General features: G+C 35.0%; 1 protein-coding gene and 1 non-coding gene across 2 annotated transcripts in view; both read right to left on the bottom strand.

Annotated features, from left to right (window-relative positions):
- The window catches only part of PPP1R13B (protein phosphatase 1 regulatory subunit 13B), a 125,300-nt gene extending 108,306 nt beyond the window's left edge, over nucleotides 1–16,994 (bottom strand). Inside the window, 1 exon segment of the mRNA XM_074291062.1 lies at nucleotides 16,512–16,994. Within this exon segment, the coding sequence (XP_074147163.1) occupies nucleotides 16,512–16,520 (9 nt within the window). The 5' untranslated portion in view covers nucleotides 16,521–16,994.
- LOC141559303 (small nucleolar RNA U109) lies at nucleotides 8,312–8,447 on the bottom strand. The gene has a single exon (XR_012487359.1). It is a non-coding gene; the product is annotated as a small nucleolar RNA U109 (small nucleolar RNA).
- Nucleotides 16,995–17,489: the final 495 nt, after the last annotated feature.

Genomic DNA, 17,489 nt, shown 5'->3' with positions numbered 1-17,489 from the left:
ATGTAATGCCAGAGAAACTGAGGCAAGATAAGAGATTAGAGAGTTTTTAATTTATTTGAAAGGGAGAGATTTACTGGGACCAAATGGGTCCATGGTTTTGGTCCCAGGGCTGAATGAGACGATCATCTCCAAGAATCCAGCAACAAATGTAGGTACAGAGATTCTTTATAGGGTAACAGGAACAATGACATAATGGGGAGAGGCACTGGAGATGGAGAGAGGCATCTGATAGTCTGATGGGGAAAGGTATCTGATATTCTGATAGATTGGGATGGGGAGAGGCATCTGATTTTCTAAAATATAAGATATTTTATTCTTATCAAATATTCTGATGATTAGGAAAGAGAAGTGGTTTTGTACCACCAGAGGTGATACAGAATAATAAGGAACCGAGGCAGAACAATTTGGGGAGATTGAGTCAGGACAATTAGAGAAACTGAGCCAGGACAATAAAAGGGAACTGTGGCACAAACATACATATTCAACTAATAATCATCTAAGTCTTGTTTGAAGACCTCCAAATGTAGTCTTTCCAACAGCAATCTATTCCATTTTGGAATAACTCCATTAGGAAACTTTTTTTCTTATTTCGAATCTAAATTTGTCTCTGCAATTTTTCACTCATGAAAAGTACACTGCAAAGCTTAAATTATCATGTAAACATTAATTACTAATGATTTTCTACATATATCAAAATGCATTCATTACAAATTAGTTTCTGCAAAAACAAATAATGTAAATAATCAATCCATGATCTCAACAATTCATATCAAAATTCATTCAGATCTTATCCTATGATATTTCTTGTTCATATATTACCAAAACTCCTGACCAGACCTCCCTCATAAAGTGCAGCAAGGGGGTAGGTAAGGAAGAAGACTTTTAGATTTGGAGTTGTAATATGCAATATGCAATAACTGGCCTTCCACCTTTTTCTATCATATGCTATTATATCATTATTCACAGAAAGATATTATTGCTTCAGATTAATTTAAACAGACTAAGTGGCTCTCCATGACCCTTTGAGTCATCCAAAATTCTGATACTTTACAGGTTGTGGAGTTTCATGAAGCACAGCATAAAGTATTAAAACATAGTACATCATATCAGTAAACAATTGGCCTTAAAAATATGGATTTCTTTCTCAGGGAACAGCTTGGGATCATTAAAAGGGCTCCACATATTCCCAAAAGCAATCCAATTGAACTCTCTAATTCAAATTCAAATATAGGTCCAGCTCATCACTTAATTATAAATCCTATCCAAAATCCTGTGTGTGTTTGTGTGTGTGTGTGTGTGTGTGTGTGTGTGTGAGAGAGAGAAAGAGAGAGAGAGAGAGAGAGAGAGAGAGAGAGAGAGAGAGAAAGAAATAAAATGAGAGAGAGAGAGAGAAATAGAATGAGAAACAGAAAAGAAGACAATAATTCAAGCAAGAGACTGCCCATTCAACTACATATCAAAAGCTAGACAAAAGGCATTCTTTTTTGTTTTTTCTTGTGTGGACTGTTAGGCAAATTTCAGTCTATCTCACTTGGGAAACTGCAATATCCTTACATTTAATGAGAAGAATATTAAATCTGGGGCAGCTAAGTGGCACAGTAGAGCACCAACCCCAGAGTCAGGAAGACTCCTCTTCCCAAGTTCAAATTTGACCTCAAGATGACTCATTAGCTGTGTGACTCTGAACAAGTCATTTAATCTTGTTTGCCTTACTTAGTTCCTCATGTGTATAATGAGCTAGAGAAGAAAATGGCAAAACACTACAGTATCTTTGCTGAGAAAATGCCAAATGGAGTCACAAAGAGTCAACACAACTGAAATGAGTGAACAACAAATAAAAAATGGTGATGTATAGTTTTGGTTTGTATACTTATATGAAACAAAATATATAAATCAAATAAGCATATGTATAGGAGATGTGCCATAGAGAAAACTTTTAAGATAACATTTTGTTCTATTGATTCAAATATTTTTGGATTTTATTTTATACAACATTCAATCTTGTAATTCTGAAGATGCAAAGTGCTACTGAAAAATCACTGCAGAGGCATGCAGAGAGCAGGTAGAACATTGCCTGAGCTCTCCCCAGCTTCCCTAAGAATCAACACTAGATTAAACCTCTGACAACATTCAGAATATAATTTCCAGTTTAAGATATTTTGGAAGGACTTCAGGAAAGGTCTGTCTCATTGGGCAGGGATGAACACAGCCCAACATAGCACAGAGCAGAGAAGCCTGATGTGGAGAATATAGCAGAAGGTTCTTAGCCAAAATACAACAGCATTGGTTACTTTGTCCTTATTCAGGAGACCAGTGGATCAGCAGACCAGCTACGGGATTTCCAATGCAACTACAAAAAGTGAATTGTGAGCCTCCAAACTCCAGCTTAACAAGAAGGACTTGGTCAGACCCATCCAGCAAAGAGGGAAAACCTGCAGCACCACCAGGCCCAGCCCCAGCCCAGGCAGGGATAGACTTAGGACAATCTTCCCTGTGCCCTAAAAAGTAGAGCTCAATTAAAAAAAAAAAAAAAAAAAAAATGGCAAAATGAGGGCTTAACATAAAAAGCTACTATGGAGAGAGGGAAGGCCAGAACCAAACCCAGAAGGATAGCAAAAGCAAAATGCTTTCAGATGAAACCTCAAAGGAAAATATGAACTAGTTCCCAGCTCAAAAGGCATCTAAAAAGAGGGAGAAAGGAAGAATGGGGAAAATAAATGAGTGCTCTACAGAAGTATGAAAGGTCGGGGAAAAGAGCCAACTTAAAAAAGGAATCGCATAAAGGCCTCCCAAAATATACAGAGAATTGACTCTAATTTATAAGAAAGCAAGCCATTCTCCAATTGATAGTCAAAGGATATGAACAACTTTCAGATGATGAAATTGAAACTATTTCCACTCATATGAAAGAGTGTTCCAAATCACTATTGATCAGAGAAATGCAAATTAAGACAACTCTGAGATACCACTACACACCTGTCAGATTGGCTAAAATGACAAGAAAAAATAATGATGAATATTGGAGGGGATGTGGGAAAACTGGGTCATTGATGCATTACTGGTGGAGTTGTGAACAAATCCAACCATTGTGGAGAACAATCTGGAATTATGCCCAAAAAATTATCAAACTGTGCATACCCTTTGATCCAGCAGTGTTTCTACTGGGCTTATATCCCAAAGAGATACTAAAGAAGGGAAAGGGACCTGTATGTGCCAAAATGTTTGTGGCAGCCCTTTTTGTAGTGGCTAGAAACTGGAAAATGAATGGATGCCCATCAATTGGAGAATGGTTGGGTAAATTATGGTATATGAAGGTTATGGAATATTAATGTTCTGTAAGAAATGACCAGCAGAATGAATACAGAGAGGCTTGAAGAGACTTACATGAACTAATGCTAAGTGATATGAGCAGAACCAGGAGATCATTATACACTTCAACAACAATACTGTATGAGGATGTATGAGGAAGTGGATATCTTCAACATAGAGAAGATTTAATTCAGTTCCAATTGATCAATGATGGAAAGAATCCGCTACACCCAGAGAAGGAACACTGAGAAATGAGTGTGAACTGTTTACATTTTTGTTTTTCTTCCCAGGTTATTTTTACCTTCTGAATATATATATATATATATATATATATATATATATATATATATATATATATATATATATATATATATATATATATATATATATTTGTGCAACAAGAGAACTGTATGGTTCTGTACACATATATCGTATCTAAGATATACTGTTACATATTTAACATGTATAAGACTGCTTGTCATCTAGGGAAGGAGGTGGAGGGAGGGAAGGGAAAAGTTGGAACAGAAGTGAGTACAAGGGATAATATTGTAAAAAATTACCCAGGTATATGTTCTGTCAATAAAAAGTTATTATAAAAAAAAAAAAAAGAATATATTTGGTGAAATAGAAAAAAACAACAACTCCTCTAAAAGTATAAATTGACTCAAGAAAATAAAGTTAAATGAAGAAAATAATTCATTAAGAATTAGAATTAAACAAATGAAAGTGAATGACTTAATGAAACTTCAATAATCAGTTAAACAAAACCAAAAACAAAAAAGAAAAAATAAAAGAAAACATAAAATACCTTACTGGAAAAGCAATTGACCTGGAAAATAAATCCAGGAGAGACAATCTATGAATTATTGGACTACCTGAAAGCCATGATGGAAAAAAAAGAGCAGACAACATCTTTTAGGAAATTATTAAGGAAAACTGCCCTGAAATCCTAGAACAACTAGTCATTGAAAGCACTCATCAACTCCTGAAAGAGATTGAAAATGAAAACTACAATGATTGTAGCTAAATTCCAGAATTATCAGATCAAGGAGAAAATTCTGCAAGCAACCAAAAAGAAACAATTCAAATACCAGGGAGCCACAATCAGGATTACCTAGAACTTAGAAGCTTCTACTTTAAAGGATTGAAGAGCCTGGAATATGATACTTCAGAAGGCAAAGGAGGCTGGACTACAACCAAGAATCCAACCCAAACAATTAATCATTTTTCAAGGGAAAAAGATGAACATTCAATGAAATAGGAGATTTTCAATCATTTTTGATGAAAAGAACAAAGCTGAACAGAAAATTTGATCTTCGAAAAGGGAGAAAAAAAAACCATTATGTTTTTTAAGGGTTAAAAATGTTTATATTCCTATATGTGATGATACAAGCATCTTTGACTCAACTGTTAAAAGGGGTATATTTAGAGGATTTAAGGATAAATTGACTTTAATGTGATGATATAAAAAAGAAATTAGGGATGGAAAAGGGATTTTACTAGGAGAAAAGGAAGGGGGGCAGGTAAAAAGGAATAAATTACATCACATGAAGAAGCACAAAAGACATATTATAGTTAAGGAAAAGAAGGGAAAGGGATGAACAATGAACCTTAATCTCATCAAATTTGGCTCAAAGAAGGAAAAGCATACATACTTAGTTTTATATAAAAAAACTCACTCAGTAAGATAGGAGGGAGAAAGGGAAAAGATAGGGAAAGTTAATAGAAGGAAAGGGAAAAGTAGAAGGGGAAAAAGATAAGAATGAAGGGGCTGAAAAAAGAAAAGGGAAGACTGAGGAAGGTGGTGGTCAGAAGCAAAACACTGGTGAGGAGAGAAAGGGTGAAAGAAAAGAGAAAAGCATAACTTGGAAAAAAAAAACATAACAGTGGAAAATAGAGAATTAGCATGAATGGAATGAACTCTCATATAAAATGGAATTGGAAAGCAGTGTATTAAAAGCCAGAATCCTACAATATGCTGTTTACAAGAAACACATCTGAAATAGATACATATAGAGAGAGTAAAGCAGGGGTTCTCAAATTGCGGCTTGCTGAGGACATTTATGTGGCCCGCCAGGTTATGGCAAATGGGCTGAGGGGTGGGGACAGAGTGTGAGTTTTTGTTTTTACTATAGTCCGGTCCTCTAACAGTCTGAAGGACAGTGAACTGGCCCCCTATTTAAAAAGTTTAAGGACCACTGGAGTAAAGGTAAAAGGCTGGAGCAGAGTCTATTATGCTTCAGCTAAAGTTTAAAAAGGGAAAAAAAAAAAAAAAAAAAAAAAAAAAAAAAAAAAAAAAGTTGGGATAACGATCCTGTTCTTAAAATTAAGCAAAAACAAAAATAGATCTAATTAAAGGAGATAAGGAAGAAAACTACATCTTTTAAAGGGTACTATAGTTAATAAAGTAATATCGATACTAAAAATATATGTACCAAGTGTTATAACATCCAAATTCTTAGAGAAGTTAGGTGAGTTGCAAGAAGAAATAAACAGCAAAACTATACTAGTGGAGGATCTCAACTTCCCTCTATCAGAACTAAATAAATCTAACCACAAAATAAACAAGGAGGTGAATAGAATTTTAGAAAAAGTAGGTATGATTGACATGTGGGGAAAACTAAATGCAGATAGAAAGGAATATACCTTTTTCTCAGCAGTACATGACACACAAAAACTAGCTGTGTATTAGGGCATAAAAACCTCACAATCAAATGCAGAAAGAGATAAATAATAAATGCATCTTTTTTAGATTATGATGCAATAAAAATTACATTCAATGAAGAGCATGGAGCAATTGGTAAATAATCTAAAGCATGACTGGGTGAAAAAACAAATCATAGAAACAATCAATAATTTTGTCCAAAAGAATGACAATAATGAGACAAAATACCAAAACTTGGGTGATGAAGCCAAAGCAGTTCTTAGGATAAATTTTATATTTCTAGATGCTTACATGAATAGAGAAAGAGAAGATCATGGGCATGCGCAACTAAAAAAGCAGAATAAATTTTAAAACCCCAATTAAATACCAAATTTAAAATTCTGAAAATCAAAGGAGATTAATAAGATTTAAAAACAAGAAAAATATTGAACAAAACTAAGAGTTGACTTTAAGAAAAAAACCAACAAAATAAATCTTTGATTAATTTGATTAGAAAAAGGAAAAAAGAAACTAAATTACCAGTATTAAAAATGAAAAGGGAAAATTTACCACCAATGAAAAGGAAATTAAAATAATAATTTAGGAGCTATTTTGCCCAACTCTGTCTATGAATCTGATAATCTAACTGGATGAATACTTATAAAAATATAGAATGCCCAGATTAACAGATTAGGAAATAAATAATTCAATTTAAAAAAGAAGAAGAAATTGAACATGTCATTCATGAACTTACTAAGAAAAAATCTCCAGAGCCAGATAGATTTAGAAGTATTTTATCAGATTTAAATGTTTGGTAGAATTCAAGTGAAATGGATGAATACTTATAAAAATAAAGATTACCCAAATTAACAAATGAGGAAATAAATTACTTAAATAGTCTGATTTTAAAAAAAGAAAGAAAGAAATTGAATATGTCATTCCTGAATTTATTAAGAAAAAATCTCCAGGGCCAGATGGATTTACAAATGAATTTTACCAAACATTTAAAGAAAATTTCATTCCAACACTACATAACCTATTTGGAAAAAATAGAAGAAATTCCAGCAAATTCCTTTTATGTTACAGATATGGTGCTGATATCTAAACTAGGAAGGGCCAAAACTTTAAAAAAAAAAAAAATTATATATATCAATCAAAGAGAGTACAACAACTTATCAGGATTATACACTATGACCAAGTAGGATTTATACCAACAATACAAAGTTCAATATCAGGAAAACTATCAGCATAATTGACCATATCAAAAACCAAATTAACAGAAATCATATTGTCTCAATTGATGCAGAAAAAGCATTTGACAAAATAGAACACCCATTCCTCTTTTTAAAAACACTAGAGAGCATAGGAATAAATGGAGTTTCCCTTAAAAATGATCAGTAACATCTATCTAAAACCATCCGCAAGCATCATGTAATGGGGACAAACTGGAAAAATTCCCAATAAGATCAAAGATAAAACAAGGTTGCCCATTACCACCACTACTATTCAATATTGTACTAGAAATGTTAGCTTAAGCAATAAGAAAAAGAAAAAGAAAAATTAAGAGTAGGTAATAAGGAAGCAAAATTATCATTCTACAGATGAAATGATGGTACATTTAGAGAATCCTTGAGATTCACCTAAAAAAACTACTAGAAACAATTAACAACTTTAACAAAGTTGCAGGATATAAAATAAATCCACATAAATTATCAGCATTTCTACATGTGACCAACAAAGTCCAGCAGCAAGGGATAAAAAGAGAAACCCCATTTAAAATAACTATAGATAATATAAACAATTTTCAAGTCTACATGCCTAGACAAAGTCGTGAATTATATGAACACAATTACAAAACCTAATTTTTCACCCAAATAAAGATAGACCTAATCAACTGGAAGAATATCAAGTGCTCATAGATAGACTAATCTAATAATAAAAATGACAATTCTACCTAAATTAATCCACAGGGTGATAGAATAAATTAATCTACTTATTAAGTGTTGTACCAAACTGCCAAGAAATTACTTTATAAAGCTAGAAAAAAGTAACAAATCTCATCTGGAAGAACAAAAGGTCAAAAATTCCAAGGGAATTAGTGGGGGAAAAAAATGGCCTAGCTGTATCAGACCTAAAACTATATTATAAAACAATAGTCAGAAAACTATTTCATACCGGCTAAGAAATGAGAGTAATGGATCAATGGAATAGATTAAGTTCACAAGAAATAATAGTCACCTCTACCATGTCATAATGAAGTTTAAGAATGGATCTTCTGTGGAGAAAAAATGTATAATATTTCCTAAATTATACAAGTTACAAGTTTTGACATACTGGATTATAAAATTCAGGTTTCTTCAATGTAGGAGAATTATACTACTACTCAGCCTTTCCTGAAAGGCTGGCAGCCCTGAATACTCCAATGTTTTATATAGCATGTTTTGAAAGTATTCATGCTCCTATTAGTCAGAAGCACAAAAAATTCTACATGCAGAAAACATTAAAATAAATCACTAGCTACCAAATACACAATAAAGTAATTACACAAGGTATTTAGTTCCATTATAAATACACCTATAATATATTTAATAGCACAGATAAGTAACTCAATATAATAGAAAACAAAGCACATCATTATTTTGTGTCAAAAATCAAATAAATTCAATTATACTTTATTTGGTAAATTACTTTTATAAAAATTAAACAACTTTTAACTGATGATGTGTATTAAAACCTCTTCGTAAGATCAACAAGCAAATGTCCTTTTAGTTAAAAATTAAATGATTTTTTTCCTTTTAATTTTAACTGAACTTTTGGAAATTCTCTTTTGATATAAAATTAAATATCCAAGTAATCTTATGTGAAATTCTTTCTTTCTAAGAGAAAGAGAGAGAGAAAGAGAAAGAGAAAGTGAGAGAAAGAGAGAAAGAGAGAGAAAGAGAGAAAGAGAGAGAGAATGTAAAGGGCATCCAAAAGACATTTTTTAAAATATTGAAGTTAACAGGGTAATGCTAATACTACCACATTAAATTTATATATGGTTGTGTGTGTGTGTGTGTGTGTGTGTGTGTGTATAAAAACCAAACTATTATGGATTCACGACTTTATACACAATTCCCAATTTCTAGAGACCTTTACATATGGAACATTTATGTTTGTTTATAATGGAAAAAAATAAAGATTAATTTTTTAAAATAAAGAAAGAACATTGGGTTTAGAGTCAAAAGACCTGGGTTAACATTCAATTCTACTGCTTAATAATTGGATAACCATGTGCAAATCATGTCTCTCTCAAAAGACTTAGCTCCTTCATTTGTAAAAAAAAAAAAAAAAAAAAAAATAGACTGAACTTAAATGACCTCCAAGATTCTTTCTAGCTTTGACGATGTTTCACAAATAAAGTCAGGGAGAAAGAAATTATTTGTAAGTAACAAATGGGCATTTATATTTAGGATATCCTGTCTAAGTTTCTGGTTTAAGGTTCAATTACTTCAGATTCCAAGGGAGAAAATAAAAGCTCAGTAATTCCAGCTCTCTGATGGCATCATACCACAGTGTTGGGGTCCAAAGAGACTGGAAAGCTGACTTGGGACTTTGCATGGTAAACAGAATGGAAAGAGAAATAAAGGGGGAGAATAGGATGAGAAACAATTAGTAGAATTATGAGTACTGGTTATATTTTTTTCTTATTCCACCCCAGATAGTATGCAAAGAGTTGGCTGCTTTTTTAATTTAACCTTTTGATAATTAAAAAAAAAGAAAAGTCTATGCTCCTAAGATCTTTTACTGTTAACCTCAAATATGTAGAATTCAAAAAATGCAGAATAATAATTCTACAACAGAAGACAAAAGAGAGGAGAGAAAAGAAGGTGGGAAGAAATTATTCAAAGATAATATTGTTTTTATTGTTCTTCCACAAATATTAAAAAAAAAAATTTAGCAAAGTACTCTTTGATCCAACAGTCTCACTCCTGGGTCTGTATCCCAAAGAAATAATAAAAAAGAGAAAAGGATCCATATTTGCAAAAATGTTTGTTGCCACTACAAAAAGCTGCAAAGAACTGAAAATTGAGCGGATACCCATCAGTTGAGGAATGGCTGAATAAGTTATAGTATATGAAGGTAGTTGAATATATTATTGTTTTATAAGAAATGATGAGCAGCCTGATTTCCAGAAATCAAGAGAACATTGTACGCAATAACAAGAAGATTATGTGATGATCAACTATGATGAACTTGGCTCTTGTCAACAATGCAGTTATTCAAGGCAATTCCAACAGACTTGGGATGGAAAATGCCAATCAGATCCAGAGAGAATTAGGGAGACTGGAGATAGATTGTAGCATAGTATCTTGTAAATAAAAAGCTATTAAAAAAAAAAAAAAACCTAATGTTGAAAACTATCTTTACATGTATTTAGAAAAATAAAATACTATTGAAAAAAATAAGTCAACCTAATTAGCAAAGGCTTTTTCATTTTAATATTTTCATGGATAGTACTTAAAAATAAATGTACTAACTAAAAATGGTATTTTTTAAAATCAGATAAATAACATAAGGATTCTGATTGGTTTCTGACATACTATTTCATTTCCTTAAAAACCAAAATTCATAGACTACATTTATATCATCATGAATATTCCTTTCATTTGTATAATCCATATTCCAGTTTGAAATTATTTTTCCCAAATATATTTGCATGGGAAAAATTACAATTTTTCTGAAACTATATCTAACTTTAAAAAAAAAAAAAAAAAGGGGGGGAAACAATGCAATTGAATGGATTGTATTGTCTCCCTGAAGTTCATAACCTAGAGTCCATGCATTTTCTTGGTTTTGTTTTTATTTTAAATATTTTCATAACTGTATGTCCAAGTAGCTGGTTTTCTTTGTAATCCTATATATTTTATTTTATGCCCTTTAAAACATTACAAAAGAAATTTACAACTTACAAAAGGGTCCCTTGCCTTTCCCAGAATACCAAAAGAGTGATGCAAAAAAAAAAAAAAAAAAAAAAAAAAAAAGAAGAAGAAGAAAGCTATCAACCTTTGTCAAGATTTCAAGATTTCAATACAAATTTTTTACAAAACTATTTTATTTGTCCATCTTCAAAAACCTGTATTAATCTACATAAGCCCATAAAAATTATCATACTAAATTCAATAACAGTTATTATTTCATATCTTTGCTAGGAAATTAAGAAAATTAAGCATTTGAGATAAAAATGAGTGTAGGCAATGAAGGTTAACTGATTAAAATAGATCTTCCTAGAAAGGTAATATGTGAAATGACTAGTGAAACAAAATTATAATGCATCAAAATTCTGTCAAATGTGTTTAGAAACCTCATCTGTGCAACCTCACAGACCAAAATTTACAACTAATTTGTATCCCCCTTTGTTACATTTTCCAGTTATATTTTCAAAGTCACACTTAATTCTAAAGATACAAAGTTATTGGTATTTACGATAACAACACATGATAGATAACTGTCAGAATTATGCAAAAGATATATTTTATTTAATATTCAATTTTAAAGCCTCAGAATTAGTACAAAAGGAGGAAAGCAGGAGAGGAACTTGAAATAAAATCTAGCAATCTTTTTAAATTTCTCCTAAGGCATTAAAATTTTTGATTCATCAAAATTTCATTTGTAAGCTAACTTTCCTTATTTCATATCAACTGTATTAAAAGAGGAGCCAGATACAAAAATGTGCAGCTATTTAACACTACAGTACCAAAGGACTGTACCTTTGGTAACTCCGTTAAAACTTTTATAAGATCATAGGATTGTATAGTTAGTGGTGGAAGGGCCCTTAGAAACTATGAACCAATCCCTTCCTTATACAGAGGAAAAATTATTTGCTCAGGGTCATACTTGCATAGCAAAATACATATGAATACAGTGCTGCTGACTTAATAGCTAAATTTTAGAATGTAAAAGAATTCAGTTACTGATGTCAACTTTTCCTGAGGTAGTCAGGCACACTACTATATTAAGATCATCAAAGTCACCCATCCTCACTATCATATATGCATAAAGCAGTGTTTTATTAGAGCTATGGAATCCACTTAAAGCCATTCCTAACCCCCCCCCCAAAAAAAAGGAAGAAAAGGAAAAACAGAGAAAGGAAAAAGAAAGAAAAAAATACCCTTCTTGTCTAAATCAGGACTTGCACTCAGATCTTCCTAATTTCAAAATTCAGTGTCTTATCTTCCAAGCCAACTTTTAGACTTTTTAAGCTTGATAAATCTTCAACAAATGTTAGTAAATATGCATGTATTTTTTTTTTTTGGGGGGGGGGAGGTATCTATATAGTTTTATCATTTCCTGTGCAGCAATTAATTACCCATTAAAAATTCTGAGGCAGGCCACATAATCAAATGGATTCATAATAATATCTAGTTGCAATTTTTAGATTTTACATGTACAAAAACAGCAGCCAACCTTAGTGAATACAGAGCTAGTCTCAAGGAAAGAACTAGTTGAGTTCAAGTCCCTCTCCAGTCTGTATATCCCTTAGACAAGTCACATAAACTCTCAATAACTCTAAACAACTAATACTTTAAAGCTGCAAAGAAGGTTAAAGGATCTAAACTGTCAAAAGAAGTTTCCTCAGAGTATTCCCTATACCAGTGAAATTACAATTCTCATTTTTTTTTTAAACATATTACCTTATTTATCTACATAAGACAGCCTAAATTGGTCAGAGAGGCAGCTTTAGAGGCGGAAAGCTCAGGCATCAAGTTCTACCTCTAAAATGTAAGCAGAGACAAGCCATTTAACCTTTCAGTGCACTAGGAACACTGAATTTCAGATTAAATTACAAAGTTACCCAAACTGACAAAATCACAGGAAAATCCTCAATGACCCTTTATGCAGAGATTTTGATCTCAGTTCTGTGAATGTGCTGGATTGTTTTTTTTTTTTAATTCTCTATAGCCATTTCAATGTAATTTGTTGTCTTTGTAATCCTATGTATTTTATTGTATGAATTTAAAAACCTGATTCCAAAAAGGGATCCAAAGGGTTTACCAATAGTGTTCATAACAAAAAAAAAAGTTAAGAATGGCTGCTTAACATCAAGAACATAATGTTCTTTTGCTGACAAAAAAACAAACTCAGAAAGTTAAATGATCTGCCTTAAGTCACATGGTTTGTGTCCACACAATGAGTGGCAAAATCAAAATTTAATTGATGCATAAAGCCCAATGCTTTTTCCATTACATCACATTGCCTCTCAAATAGTTAGTTTCTGTAAAACCAGTATTAAGAAGTAATTTGGTCAAAATCTAAATGCAGAATAAAGGCACTTTAAAAAAAACTACATTCAATTATCTATTTAAAAAACAAACACACACACACACATATATATATATATATATACACACACACATATATTTTATGTGTTTCTATGTGTAATTCTACATACATACATACTATATATACACACACACATATGTATGTATATGTATCCACCGAAGGATGTCCAAGTCCTAGAAAGTCAGCCTAATTAGCAACAAAACAAGAGCTTAAAGTAAACCCAATATTCAAAGGAAAATATTCTTCTGCAACAGAAATTAACTTCTATTTTGATAATGAAGAAAAATTTTTAAATAATTCAAAGGTATATTTTTTAAATTTTGCCTTAATCTTTCAATTAGTTAACAGTAAACAATAAGCAGTTACTACAGAAGAACAGTACACTAAACAAACACACCATAGTTTAGTTTACAAATAAAGACTGAATTCCATCCTCAAAAATTCAATAATTAGGGGGAAAAAATTATGCATGAAACAAATAAGCAAACGGTTGCTTAGCAAGTACAAATGAATGCAGCACTAATAGAACAGCAAAATTTTTGAATGTAAAAGAGTGAACAGAATTCAATAACTAGTGTCAACTTTTGCCAAGATAGTTAAGCACACTACTATGCTAAATTCATCAAAATGTCACCCATCTTCACATGTGCATAAAACAATTTGCTTTTTAGGGCACCACTTGAAGCATGCACATACACATACATACACACAGAGTCACATACACAGACACACACGCACACACCTGAAGAGAAAGGAAAGAAAATATCCTTCCTGCAGTCCAACTTTTGAAACAAACTCTGGCACTACCTTCAAAGAAAAGCCTTTTCTCATTGCCCTACTTATCAAAGCTCTTTCCCTCCTTAGATTTTCTTGTACCTATTTTCTGTATAAATTTATCTCTTCAATATAAGCTCCTTAAAAGGAGCTTTTTTTTTTTTGCCTTTGTATACCTACAAAAATACAACTCATACCTATTCTCATAGGATTAAAATGAAGTTCTAATTAAATGAAATAATGTAAAGTATTCTGTAAACCTTAATCCATTATATAATTGTCAACCATTATTGTCTTCTATATGCTTTTTTTACTTGCCTGTTCTGAGGACCCAGAATCATGCCTTATTTACTGGACATATACATTAATCTCTACAGCCATATCCTAATCTAGCTATACCAAAAGTAAGATACAAAATATAACCCTTTATATGAAGAGCAGCATATTCTTCTGCAAGATACGACTCAGTTATATATCTGTATTTTATATCTCTATTCATGGTAATTACAGTTCCAAAGCTCTGGGTTATATTTTTAGCTTTTATTTTTGTTTATGAATAAATTATTTTAAGATTGGGCTAATTTCTTTTAGACCAGAGAATAAGTTTTATGCATGACAAATAAAAGTTCTGAATGTGAATTCAGGAGACCAGAATCCAAACCCTATTTGGTAGCTATATGACACTAGGCAAATCAGAACCTCTTTCAGCCTGTTTCTCTTCACTTGTAAAAATGGAGAAAACATCTGTAGCACTTAGCTCACAGGGTTTAAGGATCAGATGAAATCATCTCAAATGGTAACTTTTTTTTTTTAGAAAATATAGCCTCCAATTTCTTGGGAAAAAAAATTTTAAACATTAGTCTAAAATCAATTCAACAAATTAATCACTGAATAGGACAAAATTTCAAAGTAATTAGGGAGCTTAACCTGAAAAACCTGAACTAAAAGTATAGGAATTAAAAAAAAGAAACCACCAAATTTGAATTAACTAATGAAAAAATTACCTGGACAACAGAAATTCAGTTAATCTAAATACTACAATCTTGTCAATTTACAAGATTCTCTTCCAACTAATTTCCAGAATAATTAAGGGAAATAACTAATTCATATTTTCATCTTGATTTTTCTCTGAAAACTTTTTAAAATTGAGCCTAAAGAAACAACAAGGAAGATGAGAAGCAAAGTCTCCCAATGATCTATACACCAAAAGAAATTCTGAATTTAACTTATCTGCACTTTGGGACACAGCTGACACATATTCCTAATATTATCTATAAGAATACATGGAATTTTCTGTACCAAATTCAGGCTCCCCTGAATAGGGTAATCCTATAAGGGATAAGAGGTGTCAATAATAATAATGAAATACAATTGAGCCCATTAAAAAAGATACTTAGGAAGATGGAACTTAAAACTGGACTTTCTCTAGAAGATAAACACATTATTTACTCCTTCAAAAAAAAAAAAACTGTAGGTTTTCTGTACAGTTCAGTTTAAGACGTTTAATTATAAGCCACTTGCCACTACAGTGGAATTCTGAAGGTTTCATTTAACTACGTGCTTAAACCAGCCTTCCTTAGACTCACAATTCCCTAGCTTTTTGATGGTTGTTTTTGTGGATGGGTTTTCTGGAAGGGAAGAGGAGTGGGGGTGGGGAGTCATTGAGGGTTATTTTCCCGGCCCTCCTTCAGGACCCCCGTAGGGCCTGGATCGAGCTAACAGGAGCAGACTATTGCAACAGCTTTTCCGCGAGGGCAGAGTGCACGACACCTGGCCTGGACATCTACACACCTGCCTTCTCCAAATGACAACCGGACTCGACACTTCTGACCCAATTCTGCCCCCTACCAGAATTGGGAAAGGGGATGGGAGGAGGGGTGTCCATACCAGAGGAGAGGAAGGAAAAGACCCTGACCCTTTTTCCGCAGGGGCACACAGGCCATGCCGTGCGGTAGGGGCCAGACTTCCTTCCCGGCCACGTACATATCGATGGAACCGGAGAAACCTGGCTTCCTCCCCCGCCGCTCACCACCTGGGCCGTGCTTCTCTCCAGGAGGCAGGGACGGACTCGGAAGGACACACACACACGGACTCGGAGGGACACACACACACACACACACACACACACACACACACACACACACACACACACACACACACACACACTCTCTCTCTCTCTCTCTCTCTCTCTCTCTCTCTCTCTCTCTCTCTCTCTCTCTCTCTCTCTCTCTCTCTCTCTCTCACACGCAGCCGGAGACAGCGCGGAAAGATGAGAAGCGTGACACGGCGCACACGTGCGCGCACACACACACCCCCACTGGGGCCGGAGCAACCTTCCCCGCCGGCCACGCGCACACACGCACACAAACACACAAGGGACACACAGACACACACCACACACGCGCGTGCACACACTCGTGCACACACTCGTGCACACCCGCCTCCTCTTCCTCTCACCCACCGGCATCATCTCGGCGGGCTTCCGGGTCCTCGGCCGCCGCCGCCGCCACCACCGGACTCCGCAGTCCCCACCGCACTGACAAGCCCCAGTGCAGGCGCCGGGCTTTGGACCCCCGGCTCGGGGCTCCCGAAGAGTGGCGGCACTCTGTTCGCACAGGCCGCGCAGCCGCAGCCGCCGCCGCCTTCGATCTCTAAGCCTAGCGAGCTACAGCCCTGGGCGGGCAGAGCCCAAGCCAAGGGCGGGGGCGGGATTGGGGGTGGGGGTGGAGGTGGGGGGAGGCGGCGGTTGCGGCAGTGCTGCGGACCCCCGCCCCTCCTGCCTCCCTCCCTCCCCCCCTCGCCAGGGTTTGGTGGCGGGCGTCGGGAGCCCCAGACACAGCCTGCCCGATCCTGCCGCTGCTGCTGTTGCTGTGGCCGCTGACGCCCGCCGCTGCTGCCGCTATCAAGACTGCTCCTGGCGCCGCGGCCCCCACAGTCCAACCTAGTCTTTCCTCCGCCTCGGCGAGTCTCCACCCCCTGCGCCCCGCCGCCACTTAGAGGCAGCCACCGCCTCCTCATTGGCTGAGAGGCGGGGTCATGAAGGGGCCCGCCCACTTCTGTCTCTCTTCTTTCTCCCGCCTTCCCTTGCTGTCTTCCTCCCTCCCTTCTTCCCTAGCTTTCACTGTCCCGGGGCATGTGAGTTTCATATACCTCCTCTCCCCGGGAAGGGTGCACCCGGCGTGAAAACTAGGTCCCCGGGGAAAAAGCGGGGGAGAGGTTTGGAGTGCTCGTTCCGTCTGCCATCTCCCGTCTTCCCCTTCCTTTGATCCTTCCCCCAATTGTTTCTGACGTCAGATTTTTTTTTTTTAATCGTATGACCCACGACCTTATTGCTTTATAAATGAAGAAGCGGCCTCTCGAAGATTAAGTGACTTGTCCCAGGTCTCCCAGATAACAAGATACGGAACAGAGAGACAGGGCCCTACAGCCTACAAACCCA

Source organism: Sminthopsis crassicaudata, chromosome 2 (assembly GCF_048593235.1).
Source record: "Sminthopsis crassicaudata isolate SCR6 chromosome 2, ASM4859323v1, whole genome shotgun sequence".
Lineage (NCBI taxonomy): Eukaryota > Metazoa > Chordata > Mammalia > Dasyuromorphia > Dasyuridae > Sminthopsis > Sminthopsis crassicaudata.
This window is presented reverse-complemented; position numbering and strand designations above follow the sequence as displayed.